General features: G+C 40.7%; 2 protein-coding genes across 3 annotated transcripts in view; both read left to right on the forward strand.

The window, feature by feature from the left end:
- Nucleotides 1-344: 344 nt before the first annotated feature.
- RAB22A (RAB22A, member RAS oncogene family) lies at nucleotides 345-19,737 on the forward strand. Its single transcript, XM_069871933.1, has 7 exons — nucleotides 345-540; nucleotides 2,262-2,341; nucleotides 5,897-5,978; nucleotides 9,273-9,344; nucleotides 9,439-9,545; nucleotides 11,451-11,560; nucleotides 12,574-19,737. Exons 1-7 carry the CDS (start codon nucleotides 505-507, stop codon nucleotides 12,669-12,671), a joined length of 585 nt encoding a protein of 194 aa, XP_069728034.1. The 5' UTR covers nucleotides 345-504; the 3' UTR covers nucleotides 12,672-19,737.
- Nucleotides 19,738-23,097: 3,360 nt separating this feature from the next.
- Nucleotides 23,098-23,430, forward strand: part of VAPB (VAMP associated protein B and C) — a 34,188-nt gene continuing 33,855 nt past the window's right edge. The window contains exon 1 of one of the 2 annotated variants that reach the window (XM_069871932.1): nucleotides 23,098-23,268. In XM_069871932.1, the coding sequence (XP_069728033.1) occupies nucleotides 23,211-23,268 (58 nt within the window). In that variant the 5' untranslated portion in view covers nucleotides 23,098-23,210. The remainder of the gene's footprint in view (nucleotides 23,269-23,430) is intronic. The other variant, XM_069871931.1, reaches the window with a different exon arrangement.

The raw sequence follows: 23,430 nt of genomic DNA on the forward strand, positions 1-23,430 counted from the left end.
GGCGCGCGCGCGCGCGGGGCTGTGGCGGCAACCGCGGCACGCGCGGGGCGCGAGGCTGGGGCCGGGACGAAGGCGCGGGAAACGGGGCGGGGCGGGGGGGCGGTCACGTGACGCCGCCCAAGATGGCGACGCGTCCGCGAAGCGTAGGGGGCGCGGTCGGGTGGTAGCCGCTGGTAACCGCGAGGAGGTGGGGAAGGTGTGAGGCTTGTGGCTGGTCACTGCGGGGCGATAGGCCACCCGGTAGCCGTGAGGCTGTGCGAGATTGTGTCTGGCAACAGCGGGCAGCGAGGCTGCGGCCTGAAACAGCGGCGCGGGGAACGGAGCCGGCGGCTGGGGGCGGAAGGGGGGGCGGTCACGTGACGCCGCCCAAGATGGCGGCGCGTCCGCGGAGCGTAGGGGGCGAGGCCGGCTGGTAGCGGCGGGGCGGGCGCCCCGCAGGCCCTGGCTATGAGCATTTCCCGCTGCTCCTCAGGCGCTCCTTAAAAGCCGCAGGCTTGCCCGGCGATGGCGTTGAGGGAGCTGAAAGTTTGCCTGCTAGGGGTGAGTGCTGCGCGGCGCGGGGGAGCGGGGCGGCCGAGGGGGGCTGCGCGGGGCTCTGAGCGCCGCGTCCCCGGGGGCAGCGTGGGCCTCGCCCCGCCGGGGCTGCCGGCTGCGAGCGGAGCGGGGCCGGGGGGCCTTTTCTCTTGGGGGGTGGCTTCCCGAGGCAGATATCGCCCCTTTTTCCCTTTATAAACGGGGGGGCGAGCATCTAGTGTATGTTGTCTTCTCCCTCGTAGGCTGTTTGCTCTTGGAGATCGCAAAACAAATAAATAAAACCACCTGAAAGCACATTTGTGGGGAAAGAGGAGGGACCTGAACTTTATTTCAACAACACATGTGGGCTCTGGAAGTGCCCCAAGTATTGCAGGTGCGGGAAGGAGACAGCAAGTAAACCGAAGGAGGCGTTTAAAAAAAAAAAATCAAGGTTTTAAATCTGTGTGTTGGCATGGCTTGATCTGAGGGCTTCGCTGGAGAACCTCAGGTGGAAGAGGTGGAGTGGTCTCCATCTGTGTCCTGTGCTGTGCGGGGGGTGACAGGCAGAGTGGGCTGAACACTGGATGGTCACATTGTCCTTCAGAGGGGAATTTATGTGTTTCTGTGCTTTTTATGTTATGGAGGCATTTGGGGTAACTGCTAGGTACTGTTTGCATTCACCCAACCTGAGAAACCTTTTGTGGTGTAAGAAGAGGAAAGTTAGCAGCCATGAAAACTGGTTCTTGAACTCCCAGAGCCAGGAACTGTGTGTTTCCCTTTCTAATGTTTGCTCTGTTTATTGTGACTCTAAATGTTATAACATACAAAACTGAGATAATACATTTTTCCTTAAGAGGAAAACAGCTTGGAAAGTTAAACACGAATATATATACTGTACCCACATTTACAACAGCATTCAAATGATTCAGGAAAATGTATGAATAGCATAAAACTTCATTTTCAATGCAGTGGTTTCTCAGAATTTTTTTCCTTGTAATTTTAATGACTCTTGAGATGTAAAGCAAAATGTGTCTTCACCTGGCTTAATTACATGACTGCTTAAAATGTCCATCTGCTATTGAGGACAGTTTTACTGCTGATAGTTTGAGTTATTTCACTCCTAAATGTACCTATCTCATTTATATCTTTTAACTGTGGAGACAGTGGTGTAGATGCACACATGACCCAGAATTTTACTGTCATATTTCCTCTTTTACCATTTATAGCTTTGTAAAGTTGCATTCGAAACATGTTTCAGGTGTGTCACAGAAGAAATTTCAAGTCTTTCATTAAGCAGGGTGGGACACATTAGTCAGAGGTTGAAATGCATGTGTCACACTTGTATAATTCAGTGTGCTACATTGACTTCCAGTGATGGAGTATTGTACTCAGTTGCTGTCTATTTTACTAAAAGTGGTAGACATCTTTCTCTGCTGCAGTTCAAATGCAATTCGTTCATATCTTTGACAAGGAAACAGTTTGAGTAATGATAGTAAGCATGAATGCAGATTTTTGTGGTCCTTCATAACAACATCTTCAGAATTTTGTTTAGAAAGTAGTAACCTATCTCACAGACCTTTCATTTTCTACTAACAGATTATACCTGAAGTATTTCAGAATCTACGTTCTCTGAGGTTCTCTGCAGGAATATCGTATTCGTGCACAGTCTATTTCAAGATTTGAGGACAAAAAGAATCGTCTGTTTATAGTAACTAATGTGTCTTTCAACCGTTTCTGTGTTTTTTTAGGACACTGGTGTAGGCAAATCGAGTATCGTGTGGAGGTTCGTAGAAGATAGCTTTGATCCCAACATTAACCCAACAATAGGGTAAGAAGCTAAATAAAGTAAATCTGATTTATTCAAGAATAAAACCAAATTGTATGGATATAAATCTGTACCTCCTGAATAGATTGAGAATTCTCCTTGCGTGGCAGCTAAACGTGGTAATAATGTGACCACAGACTTAATTAGCTGAAGAGCTACTTTAGACAATGTAGGAATGTGTTCGGCACTCCTGCAGCTTCCGTTTTCACTTGTAAGATCTCTGCCAGTTTTGTGTTGTTAAGCTGAGCTAACAAAATTCTGCTAGAGACCTGGGTTATGAATAAATTACAGCACAGATGCTTCAGTTGAAGGAACAACTTTTTTTCCTTATGCATTACTCTTTTAAGAATCAAGTGCAATAAGAAGTCTATGGTTTTGAAGGTAGTTAACATATGAATTCAGGTTGTAGTTCTCTTCATTAAGTAGTTCTAGTGTTATACACCCATGTGCAATACACTTGTGACTTACTCCTGAAATTGTTAATGCAATTGATCTCACAGATTGGGATATTTGAGAGTTGAGCCTCAGTAACAATGTTACAGAGCTCAGATCTTCAAACAGATAGAAGGAAGAGCGAGCATAAGGAATTCTTGGAGTGACTGGATCTTGTGATGTCTTTTGCTGCAAGTTTCTTTTGGGCTGTTTTGCTCAGAAACAGCCCTTTATTAACAGGAGGATATGGCTTTACTTGATGCTCAGAAGTGTGGGGGGTTGTCAGTGCAACTTCCTGTCTCAGGTGTCTCTCAGGCTCTGCTACAGCTTTGACCAGAAAAGATCCTGCTGATTAAAAATTAACTGTGTCTCATCCTGTCCTTCTGAAAAATTGTGGTTCCCATGAGATAGTTCTCTCTACCCCCTCCACATCCCACCTCTTTCTTTGAGTGTAAATACTGATATCAAATTGCAAGATATTCTGTAGGAAGTATGCTTTTGTTTAAATTTCCCTGTTAACAAAGGTAGCCTTTGAGAGATTGCTAAGTAGTTTTCTCAGATCGTCAAGGTTTGAACTTTCTTAGTTGTTGCCAGATTAGCAATGTTAAAGGTTCTTTTTTTGGAGGACCGCAAAACTGATGTGTGGATAGCAGTCATATTGCTGTTGGCTTAAGTAGGGGAGCAGACTGTCTTGAACTCTTATATTTGGGTTGTATAGAAAGTTCAGATCTTTTGCCTGTAGTGATATCGACTGCAAGCAAAAACTCGTTCCTCAGGTAGACACTGTTGAAAGTTCTAATTATTGGTTATCCACTCACTCCCATTCATCTAGATACTTTTAAAAACAGAGTCTGATAAATAGTTGTCTAATATGGTTAATATCTACAGCGGCCCAAAGTGTTCATGAACACAGTGACAAGAGCCATTGTGTTCATGCATGCACTTCAGGGGGAGAGAGGTTAAAGTCTGCTTAACTAGTAGGTGAGGAGATATGGTAACACAGACTTAAGTTTTGCAAACATGAGAGGTGCATATTTGTTTGGCGAGGATGCTTTGTTTCACATCATGTCAGAACTCATCTAGACTAGAAAAATTAAACATTCCAGTAACCTAGTATGAAACTTGCATTGTCTCCAGTCACATGTGACCTCTGCTTTCAGATTTCTGTGGAAAACATAGCTCTAGTTGGAGGCTTTTGTTGACACAGAAGTGGTTTGACTTTGTTCTCTTTTGGGTTTGTTTTTATTTTTTTTATTGACATCTGTCACAATGAAAGCTTCGACTTGTCAAAGAATTTCAAGTAGCATTTAACCTCTATTGTGAGCTGCTGTCTGCTATGTTTACTTTTGAACTGAACTAGAGCAACACAGCTGTTCCATTGAAATTGGCTGTAAGGGAGTGTTTTGGTTTATAGAACCAAGGAAGGTAAATTTTCAGTGAGAATCTATGACTTGGGGAGTTGTTTCCCTATTGGCCAGAGAATTCAGAATTGATGCTTAATTTGCAGAAGGCTTAAGGAAGTGGAAGTTTTTGCTGTGCTATAAAACAGATATTCCTATCGCTTTATTTTCTGTTACTTTTTGCTGAAATACATTGCCTGGTTTATTGTTTTGAAATGCATCGCCATTTGACTCTTTCTGTTCAAGGATGCTGCAACCTTGTGTTTGGCTTCTTACAAGAGTAATCAACTTCGGAGAAGAATGTACTATTTGGCAAACTATTTGAGCTTAAGGAATGGGGAGAAGGTTATCTTTTAACAATGGGGAGAAGGTTATCTTTTAACAATCTAAAATGTTGTGTAATTGCTCCCTTCCTTTATTTTAAGTGTAGGTAGCTGTTTTGTCTTCCTGTAACATGAAAACTTGTGCAAAGACTCCAGTTGTATTAGCTACAAAAGCCTCATGGACATCATTAAAATCTATGCTCTGGTGCTACTTGAGAAAAACTGATGTTTAGAGGCTTGGACTCTGGTATTTAATGCTACTGAAAATGCTGAAAGACTTTTGTTCTCTGACTTGGAATCTACTGCAAGCTTAATGTACTGTGACAAGTGCCAGTACAGGCCACCTCCAGGATCCTATCCTGCATCCTGTCCAAAACTGACAGTAGAACAAGTTCAGAAGTCTGCAGTATGTTCAGGTGACAGGAGTTAAGCATACAAAAGGTGTTTGAGATCATAATGTCGGATCTCATATGCTTAAAATAATTATGGTGTCTATAGTTCCTTTCTACAACTATTTAATTCGGCAGGTGGCTTTTCTAGTAAAAACTGTGCCTACAGGTAATAAATGTAGCAAAGAACTCCCTCTTGTAAAAAGATTAGGTCTCTGAATTCCTGTTCTTGTGGGAAATAAACAGATTCATGTAAGGCAGAACAAGTAAAACCCAAAAGTACTTCTATATTTTGCCATATCTTCTCAAAGATTTAGGATTTGGATGGGTGGGAGCAGATGGAGCACAGGGAGAGATTTTTTTTTGTTTTGTCATGTTTGTCTTCTGGAAGTGCAAGAGCCGCTGCAGGCTCAAGTGTGTAATGGATTTGGGAGCTGTACAGAGTGCAGACAATGAGCAAGTTACTTGTTATTGATTTCTTTGTCCTCTTAACACCTACCAATAGTGATACAAATCTCCCATATTTTATTCTTGAGTATGGACTTAACAGCGTTTAACTGAATTGTTAGTACAGAGATTAAAAAAAATCTGATTCAAAGGGGAAGGATTTGATGTCTTTCCCTCCAGAAGTTTCCACTATGGAATTGAGTGATTTGCTGTGATAATTCCTCCATTTATTAGGAAGAACATTGTTAAAAAGGCTGACCTTTCTGATTCTTTTTGACCATACATCCTTTATTTTTATTAAAAGCTATGAACAATAAAAGCTTATTGACATCGGTGTCTTCTGTTTTGTTAGCTGAATTTCATCTTCTGAAAGGAAGTATTATCCTTTTAAGTCCCTTTGCCTCATTAATTTCAGCCTTTGTGTATGAAAATCTTCATTGGTTTTGTGCGTGTGAATGGGAGGAAAGCACTTTTATTGGAATGTAAACCTTTTTAAAATTTCATAGTGCTAATGTTCTAAGAAGCTGTTTATATTCTGAAAAAGCATAAGCTGTAACTTTCTTCCAGAGCCTCATTTATGACCAAGACTGTACAGTATCAAAATGAGCTGCATAAATTCCTAATTTGGGATACAGCCGGACAGGAGCGGGTAAGTAGAATCAATATATTTGGTGATCATACTGTGTTTGGGTTGATTTTCAGCCCTGCCCCTGAAAGTCACAATGTCATCTCCTTTTATGCAGGTTTCTATCAAGCTATAGGTGCTTGATATATGTTTTTGGTTTTCTTTGTTATCATGGTTCAAGTACAAAGCTAATCTTGCAGTTAACTTTGTACAAAGGATAATGGTTTTAAACTGAAAGAGGGGAGATTGGTTTAGATATTGTGAAGAAATTTTGTACTGTGAGGGTGGTGAGGCACTGGCACAGCTTGTCCCGCGAAGTCATGGATGCCCCACCTGGAGTTGTTCAAGACCAGTTTGGATGGGGCTTTGAGGAGCCTGATCCAGTGGAACTGGATGTTCTCTAAGGTCCCTTTCCAAGCCAAGCCATTCTATGATTCTGTGATCCTTGTTCCGAGTCGCTTGACCTTTTCAAGTCCTAGACGAACTGACTTGCTAGCGTTTTAGCTTTATTACAGCCTTGATGGCTAGAGAGTAACTCAAGTATATTTATATGGCATTTCACTGCTCTAGATTTTGAATGACAATTTATTTCCTTCCAGCAGTACCATATAAAGCAAAGTTGTGTTGTCAGGGATGTGTCCCAGGGATATGTCCAAATGTATCTGTGCTATCAGAAATATCCAGGTATTTCCATTACTTGTAGTCAGTCAGCATTTATTGTAAATAGTTTGTCCTAAGCGAACATCCAGCCCATTCTGAAATGTTAGTGTTGGAATGTGAGTCTTCTGAGAGGTAGAGTATGAATTTAGAGAGGCTGGTACTCTTAAATGGAAAGCTTTATAAACATGCCTGCCACAACTTGGCAGAAAACATCCATTACATATTAGCACTTTGACTGTGTTTGCAAGCAGTAGGAGAAAGATGTAATTTGGACTCGGCACACTACAATTTGAGGAAGCATGTTTGTACACGACTGGCATTTTTGTTGCCTGAGTGATACCTCTTTAATTTTCTTCCATACAAGTTAGATGGTATCTTTATTGAAATCAGAAAAGGAAGGATATCTTACCTGGGCTTTGACCCATGTGGTATCTGTGAAGCTTATGTTCCACACCTGAGAGAAGTTGCCGTGAGGCCCCGGTACATCCAAGCAAAACAGTGAAATGGGAGCAAGGATACTGTGCTAGTATCCTCATAGATGTTTCTTTCTCCAAAACAGAACAGCACTATCACTTATTGCTGGTCACAAATGGTCTGTATACCTGCCTCGCCCTGAAATTTGTAGCACAGATTTCTGGTTGTGCAGCACAGCAGACAATGAGTTACGGAAGGAATCCCTTCCACTGTGATCGGGAATACCAAAAATGCCCACACCATTCTTGGAACCAAAATGTCTTTGCTGAGCTGTGATGCGTAATGCACAGAAGCTGTAGTCCTGGCCTCTTGAGAAGCATTTGCTATTTTCCACTTCAAAAGCCCAGCAGTGAATAGTTCTACGTTACACTGGGCAAGCCCTCCTTCTGAATGGCTTCAGATGGTGACTGGCTGGCTTCACTGCAAGGGTGGAAGTGTGTGCCAATTCACCTCGCACAGCTCACTTCCCTACGCACACTCCTTATTTCTTCTCTCATTTTTTCTACACTGAGTAAAAGTTGATAGATTACTTACAGTGATTAGAATTTTTGCCTTCTTACATAATAATTTTAACAGTTTCTCCAGATAATTACATTATGTCTTCTTAATAATTCTGTCAAAACACAAAGCGGAGGCTGAAGGGCAAGCTGAAGTCTTTGGAAAAATAGCAAAAGGAAAATTCGGTGTTCCTGGTAACATCTGTTTTGTTAATGTATTTTGTCTGCTGACTGCTCTTAGTTGGAAAAAAGTATCTAAGTGTTAGCAGGCAGGAAATGAAAGTAATACAAAATCAGCAAGTGAAAGTTGGTTTACTCCCAATGTAAACAGTCAAATAATCAAAAAGCCAGGTTGCAAACCGTCCAAGTGGTGGTTTACCAAATTATATTTCCCTTTACATTTTACTACTTAGTAGGAAGAGAGGGATTATGTCCCAACATGAACTGAATGCCTGCCCATGTTTCCCTTTCTGACTATTAAATATTTTTATATTCTGAACTTTGTGTTCAAAATCCTATTTTCAAAACAGAATTTGAGAGCCAAATGTAAATGGTCTGGAATTCTGCTTTATAGCAAGATTTTTATGATTTATAACATTGCTCTCAGTTGAACTGTACTAAGCAAAAGGAAATTGGTATTTTATTAGAGCTAAATAAGCCTTTATGAAAAAGTATATTCATGATTTTTGCCCTGACTAATAGGATGCACAAATGCTCTAAATCACATATGCTTTCATTGAAGCAGTACATGCAGCGTGACTGAGAGTTTTGGTTGCTAGGTTGGTTGTCTGATTCTTTTTAAATTGGCAGAGCATCACAATTTTAAACAATGCTTGATTTATATTTTTGATGCAACTTAATTGTGTGCCTTGTCGCTTTTCTCAGTCCTGGATTCATAATGCTCCCAATGCAGAGGGACAGGGAATGCACTACTAACCAGTTGTGCCTGCTGTAGATTTAACTCTGAAAATTACAATAAACATACTGTAGCCTTTACTATCTAGCGTGTTCCTTGAAGCTACATTTGCAACAAGTCACATAGTTCTTGGCTTTTGCAGTTTTTAGTTTTAAATGTGCACCTAATTTTTGGATTCTAAAGAAAAACTTAAGTGAAATCCATAAAGCTGTAAGTTAGATTGTGAAGAACCCAACATTTCTAGCATTTAAGAGCGCCATGACTGGTCCATGGAGCCAGAGGTTGTTACCAACTTCTGAACGTTTCAGATCAGAAGTAATATATGCTAGTTTTCTTGAAATTACTTTTTGTCCAAAAGCATGAGTATCATAGAGAGAAAGAAGTGATTTTCATTTTTACTGTTTTCCCCTTGCTCAGTGTTTGAAGTTGAGCGTGTATCCCGTGGGTTTGTGTGTGTGTATAAGCTACAGTCTTTTAAATGACAGATTCTAATCTAGTCAAAATAAGGTCATGTTTGGCTTCCTGCTTTTTGCAGTGGGTGAGCTGCTGATGGCCTAACTATTTATAGCTTGGCCTTGATAAAACAGTACTTTCATGGAAGTATGTGTACTCTACTGCACAGACTCTGTAATTGTAAAGCAAAGTTTTGGGCAAGTGTGAACTTTAAAGCTAGTTTTCACTTTCTTCAATAATAATAATAATAATAATAATAATGAAATCATGGATGTCAGTGAAAGTTCAGGTTCATGATGCATGCTGTCTTTCTTTCAGTTCCGTGCTTTAGCTCCGATGTATTACCGAGGGTCAGCAGCAGCCATTATAGTGTATGACATCACAAAAGAGGTAAGAAATTTGATCTTGACCCATCATTAGAATTTAAGGGGTTTTTTGTCGTGGGCCAGTTCTGACTATTTTTTGCCCTTTTTTTCCATATCAGGAGACTTTCTCAACATTAAAGAACTGGGTTAAAGAGCTTCGACAGCATGGGCCTCCGAACATTGTTGTAGCTATTGCAGGAAATAAATGTGATCTTAATGATGTAAGGTAAATAACCATTGGGCATTTGGAGCTTTTCTCTTAAACTCATAGTGCTACATATTTTAAGATTTCAAAGCAGGTGAAAGGTACAGAGCAATGTAAGCTGGCTTGCACTAGCATTGTAGTTTCACAAGGGGTCTGAGCTGCTTTCTACCATCAGAAGATTTGGTTAGCCTGTCCCTGGATAGTCTTGCCCGCTTCCTCCCCTGTGTTGGTGTAAGTACTTGTGTGATTGGGCAATAAATCAGGCTGTGAAATGGATCCAGATAAAAACTAACTATTTAAAAAGGAAAACTGATCCAAGTGTATTTATCTTTCTCACACCATGAACACTTGCTGGCATAACAGAGTTGGGATAGCAGGGTTAGGAATGAGCAGTTTACAGGGGGACAGGATTACCTTTTCTAGTGGTGATGCCAAGTTACACAAGCCTAAACTGCCTGTGAAACTGCAGCGTAATACAAGCTGTTTACCTCACTTTATAAGAAATACCTCTGTCAGTCTGTAGCACCTCATTTTGTTAGGAAAAACATCAAGCCTGTTGGAAAGCATTGTGTAGGTTTTTCTGACTTGCTTGTTCAGGTGTCTTTCTTGCCTGCTTAAATATTGGGGTGGAATTGGCTGTGGTCAAAATAGTCACAAGGGGTGGGAAGAGTTCTTGAGAAGCTTTATGAACAGCCAAACCTTCAAGAAGGCATGCACTAAAAACAAAAGAAGCCTTTTCTTAACTGGTGTCCTGGTTAAATAAGCCAAAATTCAAAAAGAATGTGTGTGCAAACTTCTTGGTTTTCAGATTTCATTGGAAAGCTACCACAGCTGGTGTCTTAAAGGAGACAGATGGTTATGTGTTTAAAGAACCGTTGCAAAGCTGATTCTTAGTATGGTTTTGGAAACTGTTAATGTATATATGTAACTAGCAGTTTTCTAGTGATCTGTAATAGCTTTTGTTAGAGGTAGCATGTCTCTTGCAGAAAATATGACATAAAATTACTTAGAAGACAAATAGAAGGCATGCCGTGTGAAGTCTCACGCTTATTTCTCGGTGCTTAGATGGCATCATAAATTATGTAAATATTGCTATTCAAGCTAATGAGCAAGATGCCTTGTTACTCATAGAATCATAGAATAGTTTGGGTTGGAAGGGACCTTAAAGATCATCTAGTTTCATCTAGTCAGAAGTAATATTTGAGTTGCTGATCCAAGTCTGTGCTTTTGATATCCTGAGTGCCTTGTTACTGAAAGTGGCCTATGTTGTCTAGAAAAAAACTACATAAAGTGATAGAATGTATAGTCCAGTCCTGTCTTCGCTTACTGGAGTTTGTTTATTTCATGTTTGAGGAAATATACCTCATTTATCAACTTGCCTGCTTAGGGGCAGAATAACTTTTTCACTTTTGGGGTCTGTTATTGTGTGCTCAGTCTAAATATGTTTCAGTTTATAGCTACATCTTTGTGCTTCATGTGAAGTAAATGCTATACTAATGATCTTTTCAGTGTTGCAAGATACTTGAGTTGGTAAACAGCTACAGGAAATCCACTGGACTAGTAAGCTAATGCTTTAGGACCTCTTCAATGCATCTAAAACTGTTCAGTGTGTGAAGAATAAAGCACCCCTAATTGATTGCAGACCTCCGCTTAGAGCGCTCAAGAAACAAACTCCACTGTAATGTTGTCAGATGGATTCAGGCCTTGTTTAGTTTATGATTGTGCTTCCATGATGCTAATACTTTAAGGCAGGGAGGCAGCATAAAGAATGAGCATCAACTTCAGGATGAGGGTGCACTGTGATGCCAAACAGGTAAAACAAAATACTCATTTAATGAGACACTTAAAAGCTTATTGTGTCCCTTAAGATTTTGAATAATGTGGGGTTTTTTGCATTCACAATTTTTCTTTGCTTTGTTTCTCCAGAGAAGTCATGGAAAAAGATGCTAAAGACTATGCAGATTCCATTCATGCAATATTTGTAGAGACAAGTGCGAAAAATGCAATAAACATTAATGAACTCTTTATAGAAATTAGTAAGTATTTAAACAATGTGCTTTCAAGTAAAAATTTGATTACTGTATTAGAGTTTGTGCTACTTGGGTGAGAGTATATTGGCTTAAATTTGTTACAGACAGACAGGAATACAAACTGCAAAATGAGCTGTATGAATTTTTGGTCGTCTAATGCGCTCTAAGTATTCCTGCTTCAGATTTTAAGCCTACTGTGATGCTCCTGGATAAGTAGCAAGCAAGGCACTCATGTCAGTCAGTGTCATCTTACTTTACCTGTTATTGAATGTTTTAATTAGTACTTCCAAGGTTATGGAAGGGAAAGGAAAAGGCAGCCTGTTTGTGAAAAGAAGACCAAGAGAGATCTGTTTTTGTGTGTGTGCAGTGCAGTTTAGCTTTGAATAACTGCGGAAACATTGGGCTGAAGAAAAGAAAATGGAGTCCTTATGAGCAGTTGAATACATTGAAGCTAATGTAAAAAGTGCATGCTGTAGATTAGCTTCTTGATTTACTGTCTTAAGAGTTGCTCTTTAAAATTGATCTTGAATAATCTATGGAAAAAAATATCATAAATCTTCCTCAGAAAAGAATACTCAGTCTGGAAGAATCGATTTTAAAGACTGAGTAGATGACTAAAGCAGCTGTCTTTACAAGCACTTCTGTGCTAAGCCTGATGGAGGTGATCTGCTGTTAAAATACAGGTCAAGATAGCATTTAAGATACTCCAGATGGTATTGGGTCTGGCAGAAATATGTTTTCTGGGTGCTTTTGTAGCTTAGCTCTCCAAGTCTATATTAGCCTGAAGTGTAAACACTGCAAAATTAGCTTAAAAATGCCTGTATGCTTTTACGGAACCATACCTATTGCAGACGTAGTATAGACTAACTGCTCTCCTTCTGTTATGCAGAAATGTTGTCATTAATGATGACTATGACTAGTTTAAGACATGTTTTTATTTATGAAACATACACTGAATGCTTAGAATTAGTTTCAAGTACAATGTTTGCTATAAATTTCTTTTTTCTGCCTCCTTGTAGGTCGCAGAATTCCATCAACTGACACCAACCCCCCGTGTAGTGGTAAGGGCTTCAAACTTAGGAGACAACCCTCGGTGACAAAGCGCAGCTGCTGTTGACTGATCCATTAGAAAATAAGACTTGTTATACAGTAGGTGGTCTTGGAAGCTAAGAGTTCACGTTGGGTTTATATTATCAGTCTTAGATCTTTATCTGCTGGTGTTCTTACACCCGAGGTCCCACAAAAATGGGCCAGTTGATCTGACATCTGTACACTTGCAGAAAAGACTGCAATCGTAATGTCAGCCTGTTTACTTACAAAAAGTGTAGTATGTCTTGCATTCAAAGGGAATCCATCATCACTTTTTTGGCCTTGCTTGAAAGGAAGGTGACTATATGGATGGTAGAACTGAAATGTCTAGTAGTTTTGTAATCAAGATTTTGGGAGGGGTTTTTTGTATAAAGGGAAATGAGCACTTTCATGGGATTTACGATTGGGAGGAGTCTGGAAGTTGGATGTCATTTCTTCCTTTTCTTCAGTGAGCCTTATTTTAAATGTAATTGTAGCTAATCCAAAGTACAATGGGACAGTTGATGTGAGGTGGCTACAGAATAAGCAACTGAAGACAAATAATAGGCAAATCAATCCATCCAGTCCCCAAATCCCACTTGCACTTTTTATTTAAAGATGATATGCGCTGGGGGTGGGGACACATGCAACGTATCTTAAACCACAGACAATCTCTTATTCATGCTGACTTTAATCACTTTAAGGCAAACTGATACACTTAGAGGCATCTTCTTGTTCCTACAAGTTTTTTAATATTAAGTTGTTGGGTGAAGTAAACCTAGTCGTAGTTCTGACTAAAGTGGTTACTGACTAAAAACAGATGCTGTAAACAGATGCTGCCAATATTTCTGATAAGACTTAAAAGGTTTGGGGGAAAGCTTTTAATTGCTTGGCATGTGTAAAGTGTTCATATTATATTTATGAGACCAGTGTTTAAAGTATTATAAATTACGTAAAAATGGTGAAAAATAGTACAATCTTTTACACTCCTTCCATTCCACATCTTTGGATAAACTCCTGAGGAATCACCATCAGGGTTTCTTTCCCTGTATTTTAGGTATTGTCACTGTGAGTTCATTCAGAGGCAGACTGAAATTCTTTCTCTTTCAATCTTGTTTGAAAGAGCCAACAGAGAATAATGCTGTTGGTGCAGCTTGAGGTCTGCCTGTTGAACAACTTTTCATCTGTGGTGCACCCAGTATTTCCTGGTTTGGGCACAAAAATATACAAGTAGGAAGTAACATTAAGACGTGGTAATGTAGATCATTACCTCTTGGTTCCTGGGCTTTTTCATCTGTGAGGGTTTTTAGCACATCAGTGTTATAGCTTATACCGTGTTGGTTTTAGTACGCTTTTAATTAAACTATAGGTTGACTATACCCATTCATGCTATTTTATTTATTTTTACTTTGTTTCTTACCAGCACTAGTGAGAAACTATACTTTTGAAGAAAAAGAGCTTAATAGACTTGAGTATATACTGAAATATGCTGTTTAGCTTTAGTATCAAAATGAGGTCATGATGATACTTATTCTTTGCTTGTTATCTGGTTTTCCATCATCTCAACTACTTTTTGCAAAGGAAATGTGGAAAAATTTGTAAGAAATGTATTTCAGGTTAGTTTGTAGAGCTATTTAGAGCAGAACAGGTGATCTCTTACAGTGAGATTTTGAATGAGTTAGTATGTTTTAATGGAATTTGGTGACTACATGTTTATCATGCCCCTTACCCCATGTCATCCATTAGGTGGTCTTAGCCACAGCTGTACAGGCTATATGCTTACAGAGAGCCCAAGAAGTGTATCTTCGTCAAACAGGCTGTTTGAAGCCCCTTTAAAACATTGGTCCTTAACAAAGCATCTCTGTAGAGACAGATTTGCGATTGCTGTTCAGCCTCATGTATGATACATTTTTCTGTCACGCAAAGCAAATTTTGAACAGAAAACTTCAGTACCCCTACAAATGCTTGAGGGAATTATAATTAAGAAAGAAACAACAGATTAAGCCTGTTCTTAGACGTATTTTTAATTGTAAAAAGCAGGTTAGCAATTAATGTACAGCTTTCACGCTGGCAGTCATGGAAATCCCTAATTTCTTTGAAATATCTCAATTCTTACTCCTGGCTTATTTTCTGGTTGTCTGATTCAGCTAGGTTTTTAAAACATGTTGTGTTCACAGTGCTTCAGGAGTCTCTTCTAGACCAAGCTATCAGGTGCTTTAGTATCTTAACTGTAATACAGAAATTACTGCTTTTATTAAAGTTGGCTAGTAATAAATCTGGAAATTCTTGAACTTTGAAAGATCATAGTAGGAGAAGGAAAGTCTCGGATATTGGGAACATCTTTCACGTAGATGAGTAGAAAAAGGAATTTCATACCTTCTAAATTATTGTTATTACCTGTTAGCATGTGGTAAAAATGGGGTTTAAATCCATTTCTCAGTAAAAAAAGAAAATTATTTAATAGCATTTATCCAAGATTTATTGACTTGAGAAGAAAATATTGGACTCCAGGCAAGATGGAAAGCGAAGCTAGTATTGAGATTATTGTAGTTCCCTCCAGTGAGAGGAGAGATCCATATATTTTATCACATCTTTATGAACTACTTTCTTGTCTATCTTCAATTATTTGCTATACACCAAAATTAGACTTTAAAAACATGAAAAAATCCCCCCCAAAACACTAAAGCAGCAGCAACAATCTGACCCTTCTCAAATGTTACCAAGTCCTAATGCCTGAGACTCCTGTTTTGTTACCAGAGTAGAATACCAGCATACATCATATCCTTTCCTCAGTTCTGATCTTAAATGCTGCAGTTAGTGAAAACATGTGAATAGACAGTGCTTCAGATTGTCCAAACTACAAACAGTGAAGTGAGGCTGCTTTTTAACACATGGCTATTTAAAATGACAGACTGTTGATGCAAGTTCTTTTGAGCCAAGATAACTGTTTATTGATCAGTTGGCCCTAGCTGAAAGCCAGAATGCAATCTTCCCTGGATGAGACACACGTGTTCATTGTTTCATTTTTGTTTGAGAAAAATGACTTCTTCTGTATTAATGATTTGCCAGACCATCTGCTTTCATCTCATACTAGGCTTGCTGGAATTGATTATATTTTGTCCTAACATAGCTTCTCTATTTGGAGACATGGTAGCCTCTGAGTGTTTGGAGTCATCATATCAACCGTTCCAGTTAAATTTTTAATAACTTCTTTTCCCCATTAAGAAGTTCTTGAAAAGGCTCAGGACTGAGGTTTTATTCCCCTACGCTTTTCTATTTAATGAATGGAGCTTGTCATAGAGACTAGACTTGCAGATTCTCTCCTAGGGAATTAATTGCTGCTGAGCAAGTTTGGAAGTATCATGTATGTAAAGATGTAATAAGGTTTATGTCATATCAGTGGTCCAGAGCAGTTTTTAGCTGACAAAATATGACTGTTTCAACTTCTAAACTACATTGGGTCATTCTCATGAAAGTTAAAGATTTGTATAAAAATATCATTTGATAAATGTTTAGTTCTTAAGCTTTGGAGCAACTTAAATGTCCTCCACAATTTTTGGAGGTTGGTGGCTTCATCCAGCCCTCTGAATTACGACAGTCTTGTAGCTGACTTCCCAGGCTCTTGATCCATGCCGTAGGTAGTTTTGTAGTGTATTTTATATACTGAAAGCTGGCATTCTAAATGTCTAAAGAAGTGAAATCTGGAAGGTTATGTTTAGTGACAGAAGCATCTGGTGGTCAAACTACTGAAAGGTATAATAGGTGCTTTAAAAAGTTCTGTGGCAGTTCTGACAACTTTTGCTGTTGCCAAGAAGGTAAAGACTTCTTTTATGTTACTAGGTCCATGTTGAAACAAAACAAGTCAACCTTACTGACATCAGTAAGACCCTTCCTCTAAGTGCTACAGGATCAGACAGTTAATAGTGTAGAGAGGTGTTTTATGCAGACTTGGGTCTTTGTGTTGATATTCTTAACATCAATTTAAAGCTACCAGCCTGCTTCAGAAAGATTATTTACATGCTTGGGAAGAGAGTAAGAGGAGAGTAGACAATGCCTACCTACTGTTTCTGAAGTCTAATCCTTTAACCTGGTCGAGAGGTGTGGGAGTGATTGGGAGCTATCTACATTCATGGTTAAAGCTTCATTTTAATTATCAAAAAATAATTCAGGTTGAATATCTTGAATGGTTTAAAATCTGGCCTCAAGATTTTTGTCACAATGTTAATCTTAAATTATTCCTTAATGTTACTGTTAATTTCCAATATAACATATTGAGTATTAATTGGAAAAGGACCCTTTATCAGTGATATTTGAATGACTTTCTTGTGAAACAGACTTCAGTGTTCATTAAGGATGGTGTAGTCTATTTGTGGTGTGCTATGTCAGCGATCTGCAAAGACTATCTTGGGAATCGATGATTTACAGGACAGAAGCTGGCTGAGCTGTGTGGCTTGTCACCCTGTCGCAAACCTTGCTTGTAAGCAGCAATAGCTACATAGAAGTAGAAAAAATAATTACAAACACAATGAGAATGTGTATAATTCACTGACTTAAACTTCTATGTTGCCTATTGATTTCCTTAAAAGCTTCATCTATCTCTCTTAAACAATTTAGATCTTTAAAATAACGAGGCTCTTCTCTTCATGGAAAAGAGAGAAGGACAAACTTTTTTTTTTTTTTAGCAGGAAGTTGTTCTACAGTGACCTGAGAGTGTTTTTATGCCAGGAGCCAGTTGCTTGGAACAGGAGAATTGCGTGTTTGGAACTAAGCTTCTAAAAAATTCTCTAAAGAAAGCTGTTAAAATTTTATGTTCAGATCGCATTCCTAGTTATAGATCGCAGCCCTAGTGTTGGTAGCTGATAGAAGATTTGTAGAAATAAGATGTTAGTGCGAATTAATAATCTAAGATAGAAATATAGGTTTTGGAATAAAAAAAGTCATGTCAGCTGTGCTTTTCAGAGTCAATGGCTCCAGCTTGCCAAAAGAAATATGCTTGCCATAACGTCTTTGTTTCTGATACAAGAATTCATGTGCCAAAACATATTTCCCTAAAATTATTAGGTCTTCTGACACCAATGCTTGTTTCTGAAAAATCCCTTCCTGTATTTTGGAGATCTCAAAACCTTGAAAGCAAACCTCTTCTTGGTCAGCTAGGATCAAAAACACATGACTCGGAAAAATCAAACAAGCGTTACCATACTTGATCTATAAAGTGTCACAGGCAGCAAATCTTTCAAGGGATATAAAACTATCCTGAAACCCAAGAGTACTGATAGGCTTAGTCTCTGACATGTCCAAATGATCCTAGGGTCAGCTTTTTCCTCCTTCCCCCTCCCATTTTCTCTCCACCCCACCTGACTCTGAATTTTTAATAGTGTCATCAGTGTGTACATGCTATAATCTGCAATTTAAAAGTACTCAGAAAAGTTCTAGTGGCTTACAGTTATTTGGTGCTTCCTATTTTACATGGAAAATTAAGGCGGTAGGTTGACATGCCTCCCTAAAAATTGGGACAGCATTTGCTGAAACTGCTCCGATTCTAGAATAAAGACCTAGAAGAAACATTTTTGGTTTCCCCATTACATCATCCTGTAAGTTAGGGTTCTTAAGTTGTTTCTTAAACACTAACAATGAATTCTATTCAAGGAGCTAATTACCTTAAAGGTACTCTTCTAAGAAGGCTGGGGTTTTCTTTGCTTCCTTCCTGTTAATGTTTTCACATGCGTATTACTGAACAAACCAACTGCTACTTCTTTTTCAAATGTTGAAGGATATGGACCACTCTTTGCCAGTATGACACTGTGTGTGATATTCCATCCAGTTGTTGCACTTGGATATGCTGTAACTCTGACACCTAGAAAGATTTACTCCTACTTCCTTGCCTCACTTTTACTCATGTTACAGTGTGTATTTCCTATTAAATCCATTATGTTTCCTTGACAATTTTGTTCTTTGTTTCTGTAGGGGACTTAGCCAAGAATGGGTGGCAAGTGTCTTTTTTTCTTCTTAAAGATTCCAGAAGTATCTGTCACAGCAGCAAATATTTGTAAACAAAAAGGCAATTCCTTAGTACTGCCTTACAAAACTGTTATGAAAACATAGCAGCTGAGACAAGTACCACTGCTGTATTATACTGGATGACGAAGGCTAAAAGCACACTCGCCTTGGGGAGCAGTTTAATGTAAGGCACCAATAACATGACTTAAATTCTATATTTTAACTTTCTTTTTTGTACTTCCTATTTCCGAACGTTACGTATCCAATGTTGCAATTGTGACACAGTGAATTGGTTTAAGACACAGAAATGGATCACACTTCCATAGCTATAAGACTCTTAAGACTTCCAGGCAATCTCCCCCATTGTATCCCCCATCCCCAGTGCAATTAAAAAAAAAAAAAAAACATGTTGAAGGTTTCTTCTAAAAATGAAACTTTGCATTTGTGTATTCAGGGCACAAAAATAACCTGATATGCATATAGCTCTTGCAGTGTAATAAATGTTTGCCTGTAAAATTAAGCATGAAGGTTAACCTTTGTATCAGCAATTCTTGTTCCTCTCAAGAACATTCTGCCTTTTCATTGTAGGATTGGATTAACCTGTTACAAAGGTTGAAAGGTCTGTGCCTTCTTACTGCAGAAACTCTTATTAAAACAAACTTAAGCCGCTCAAAGTTACAGAGCATTTGCAGCACTGTAAACTGCACAAATTCACAACCATTGCTTCACTGCATGAAATGTAGTCAGATTACTAGTGATGAAATATTGTAGTGATAAGTTCCCAAGTTTATGAATGTTTTGAGACTTTTTTTAGTCTTCTCTTGGGCTGGTCCCGAGAGCGTGTACAGGTTTGTCTGTATTGTTGGTTTGTAGATGCTAATGAGGAAAACCAGGCTTTTGTTCTCTCCTTTTTGTTTGAGTTGTTACAGTCCCATATAGTGCATAGAATACAAAAAAAAATGAACTGTTGATTTGGCATAATGTAAACAGCCTTTTCAGCTTAAGCATTCATAATAAACTTTTATAGTGTAATAACAAGCTAAATCACTACCAGTCTGATGTATTGTGCAAAAAAAAAAGGTGTAAACATTTTATTAATAAAAGGCTTTGTTTATAAATGTGCTGGCTTCATTTATAAATGCTTCCAAAACTCTCAACATCTTTAAATGTAGTTTCTATAGCAATAGAATTATAGAAGAATGTAAGCAGTACTATGGCAGAAGTGAATCTAAGTGATTATTCGAATCGCTGTTTTCCAAAAGTACTCACAGTTGGTCATTGAGAAACTGAAGTTTTTCCCTGGTTGATGTATACACAGACAAAGGCAGAAGACAAACTTGTATAAAGAAAGGATGGGGAAAAAAGAGCAGAGAGAATGCCACTTTTGTGTAATGCTTCCTTCCTTTGCAGCGTGATGTCTGAGAAACTGCAGGCCACACACAGTCCTGTCAGCCAGTGCAAGGCCTGACAAATTCTGCCAGGGTCAGGTTATTTAATACATTGCTTTTAGTGTAGACTGCATGAAATGTAAAAATCTTGACTCTTAGGCCAGGTTTCTGTCAGTCAAAACTGTAAAGAACTTTTAATATCTGCATAGTGTTGTGGGGGTCTGTCATGCTGGGAAGGGATCCTTTCTTATTTGTTAATACAGCCAGCTGGTTGATAGCTTGCTTTTTTTAAACCACTGCTGTGGTGGTTATGTAGAGCACAAAAATATGGAGTTGGCTGCAGTTACTTTACTTGTCTTGCATGACCCTTGAAAAATGTTATGACATAATCCATAGTTTATGCTATAAATTAGAATCCCCACAAGTAGCAAAAATAATATGCCAAGAACATCCTAGGCTCCAAATCTAATTAACTGAGCAAAGTGGAATAGCAAGATGCTGGGGAGGGGGAAGAACCCCTTTTATGACATTTCATGACCAGCTTTTCTCCAACAGAGCAGGAATTTAAGGAAGAACAGTAGTACCTTATTTGTGTTGCGGTACATTGCTGAAGCCTCTAAACATTAGTCCTGAGGTATTGGCTAGAAGGAGTTGGCAGATTTCACTTGCGTTATGCAAAACTAAGTGTTACACTAAACGTGTATGGGTTGGGTTGGGTTTGGCATGGAACGAAAGACAATAAAAACAAAAGACGAAACAGGATTGTATGTGGTTAAGCAGATGAACTGAAAAATGCAGATTACCACGGACAAGAGCAGCTTGACAAGTGTTGAGATGTGGTATAAAAGCTGCAGATGTGCTTACAACATAGAATGTCATCATCATTTAGCAGGGTTAATTTTAACATAGACATCAGTCATTTGCCGTTGCCTTTATTGCCAGAAATGGCTACAACCCTGTTCTTACAAATTCCAGATCTTTGTAGCTACTGTACACGTTTTAACAATGATGAAGTAAAACATTCATTGTACAAAGAGCCTGCGTGAGGGCGAAGTGCGCTGCGCCACTCACATTGTATTGGTGTGACAAAATGAATTTCCACAATGTTTTACTGTGTTTTCATTCATCTCTTACCTGTTTGTTTATCAGTCCTAATGAGGATTGAACATACCTGCAATCTGAGAGTTGCTGTTCTTTGGGTGTTAATTGATGCCAGTACACTTGCTTTTTATCTCTGCAAACAGTATCTCCTCCTGAACTCCTGCATGGCTGCGTTCCTGTTGCCTAATAAATAGTTTTTTATGTATATAAATTGAGGCATAGAATGCCAGGTTGGAAGGGACCTCAAGGATTATCTGGTGGTGATATGTATTTTAAATGAGATGGCCCAGTACCCTGTCAAGCTGAGCCTTAAAAGTGTCCAGTGTAGAGGAATCCACTCCTTCCCTGGGGAGATTATTGCAATGTTTAACTGTTCTCATGGTGAAAAATTGCCAGTTTTTAAGACCGATATCTTTCTGCTGGTAAGGTGGGTGTCTCAAACTCCTGTTTCATTGTTACCCCCTGCTGAATTTGACAGTTACAGCCATGCTTTATAAATTCTTATGAACTTTCAGAATGTTTAAGCTGAGGAGAGAGGGGAGGGGAAAAAATTGCAGTGCTATTGTAACTACACCGGCCTAAGGCCATCAACAAAGCAGTGCTTTGTGTTAGGCCAACCTGTATGTTATAAAAATATTTTAAATCATGCTGCTTGGGAGTTTAAAAAACCCCAAACCATCCCTAAAGAAAAACAAGCCAAGCACACAGTACAAAAGTTTGGTTACAGTTTACTTAATGAACGGGAGGGATGTCTTGCAATCATCAAAATTACCTGAAAGTGGTTTTATATTTTTAAAGTTTGTTATTCCTGCAGTTTGCTGTCACTGGGATTTTCTGGCCCAGTGTTCCCCGTCCCTTGCCCTGTGGCTCTTCCTGGATCCCCGTGCCCAGCCGGCCCCTTCCCCACGGTGTGTGGAACTTGGGTCTGAAATAACAGGCTGCCGGGCATTCTTGAATCATAGAATGGTTTGGGTTGGAAGGGACCATAAAAGCCCATCCAGTCCCACCCCTGCCACGGGCAGGGTCACCTCCCACTGGATCAGTTGCTCCCAGCCCCATCCAACCTGGCCTGGAACCCCTCCAGGGACAGGGCAGCCACCCCTGCTCTGGGCAACCCAGGCCAGGGCCTCAGCACTCTCACAGTAAAAAATTTCTTCCCAATATCCCATGTAAATCTCCCCTCTTGCAGCTTAAAGCCATTACCCTCTCATCCTATCCCTGCACTCCCTGAAGAATCCCTCCGAGCTTTCCTGGAGCTTCTTTCAGTACTGGAAGGTCGCTGTAAGGTCTTGGAGCCTTCTCTTCTCCAGGCTGAACAACCCCAACTCTCAGCCTGGCCTCGTACGGGAGGTGTTCCAGCTCTCGGATAATCTCCGCGGCCTCCTCTGGACTCGCTCCAGCAGCTCCATATCCTCCCTGTGCTGAGGGCTCCACAACTGAACTCAGGGCTCCAGGTGGGGCCTCACCAGAGCAGACCAGAGGGGCAGAATCCCCTCCTTTCCCTCCAACTACCCGCTTCTTTGGACGCAGCCCAGGACACGGTTGGTTTCTGGACTGCGAGCGCACGTCGTTGACTCGTGTTGAGCTTCTCACCCACCAAGACCCCCCAGTCCTTCTCCTGGGGGCCTCTCCCAACCCACGCTCCCCCCAGCCCGTGTTTGTCCTTGGCCTTGTCCGCGTGCAGGACCTTCTCCCTAGCCCGGCTGAACCCCACGCGGTTCGCACAGGCCCTTCTGGAACTCGGTGACTTCCCGCGACGATTAATCCCCGTCACCGTTACGGTCACCGCCCCTCCCTCCCTCTCTCCCCTGCACGGGAGCGCGCGCGCGCCCCGCTCCGCCCCGTTTCCCGCGCGCGCGCGCGCCCCGCCCCGTTTCCCGCGTTCCCCGCGCGCGCGCCGCCCCGCGCCCTCCGCCCCGCCGGCCGCCGCCTCCCGCCGCCCCGGGGCCGCCCGAACCGGCCGCGCTCCCCGCAACGCGCCCCCCAACCCCCGCCCCGCCTGCCTCTCTCCCCCCCCCCGCCTCCCCCTCCCTCCCCTCCCGCCCTTCCTCCCACCCTCTCTCCGCCCGCTGCCGCCGAGGAGGAGGAGGAGGAGGAGGAACATGGCGAAAGCGGAGCAGGTCCTCAGCCTCGAACCGCAGCACGAGCTCAAATTCAAAGGTACGGGGGCTGCCGCCGCCTCCCCGCGCCGCCATTTTCCGCGGACACCACCCGCTAAAATGTCCTTCAGCGCCGCCGCGGGGCCGGACACCCCCCCGCACACCCGCCCCCCCCCCCCTCCAGCGCTGGGGCCGCGGTGGGGCCGGGTCCCTCCCCCCCTCA

Source organism: Phaenicophaeus curvirostris, chromosome 18, assembly GCF_032191515.1.
Source record: "Phaenicophaeus curvirostris isolate KB17595 chromosome 18, BPBGC_Pcur_1.0, whole genome shotgun sequence".
Classification (NCBI taxonomy): Eukaryota; Metazoa; Chordata; class Aves; order Cuculiformes; family Cuculidae; genus Phaenicophaeus; species Phaenicophaeus curvirostris.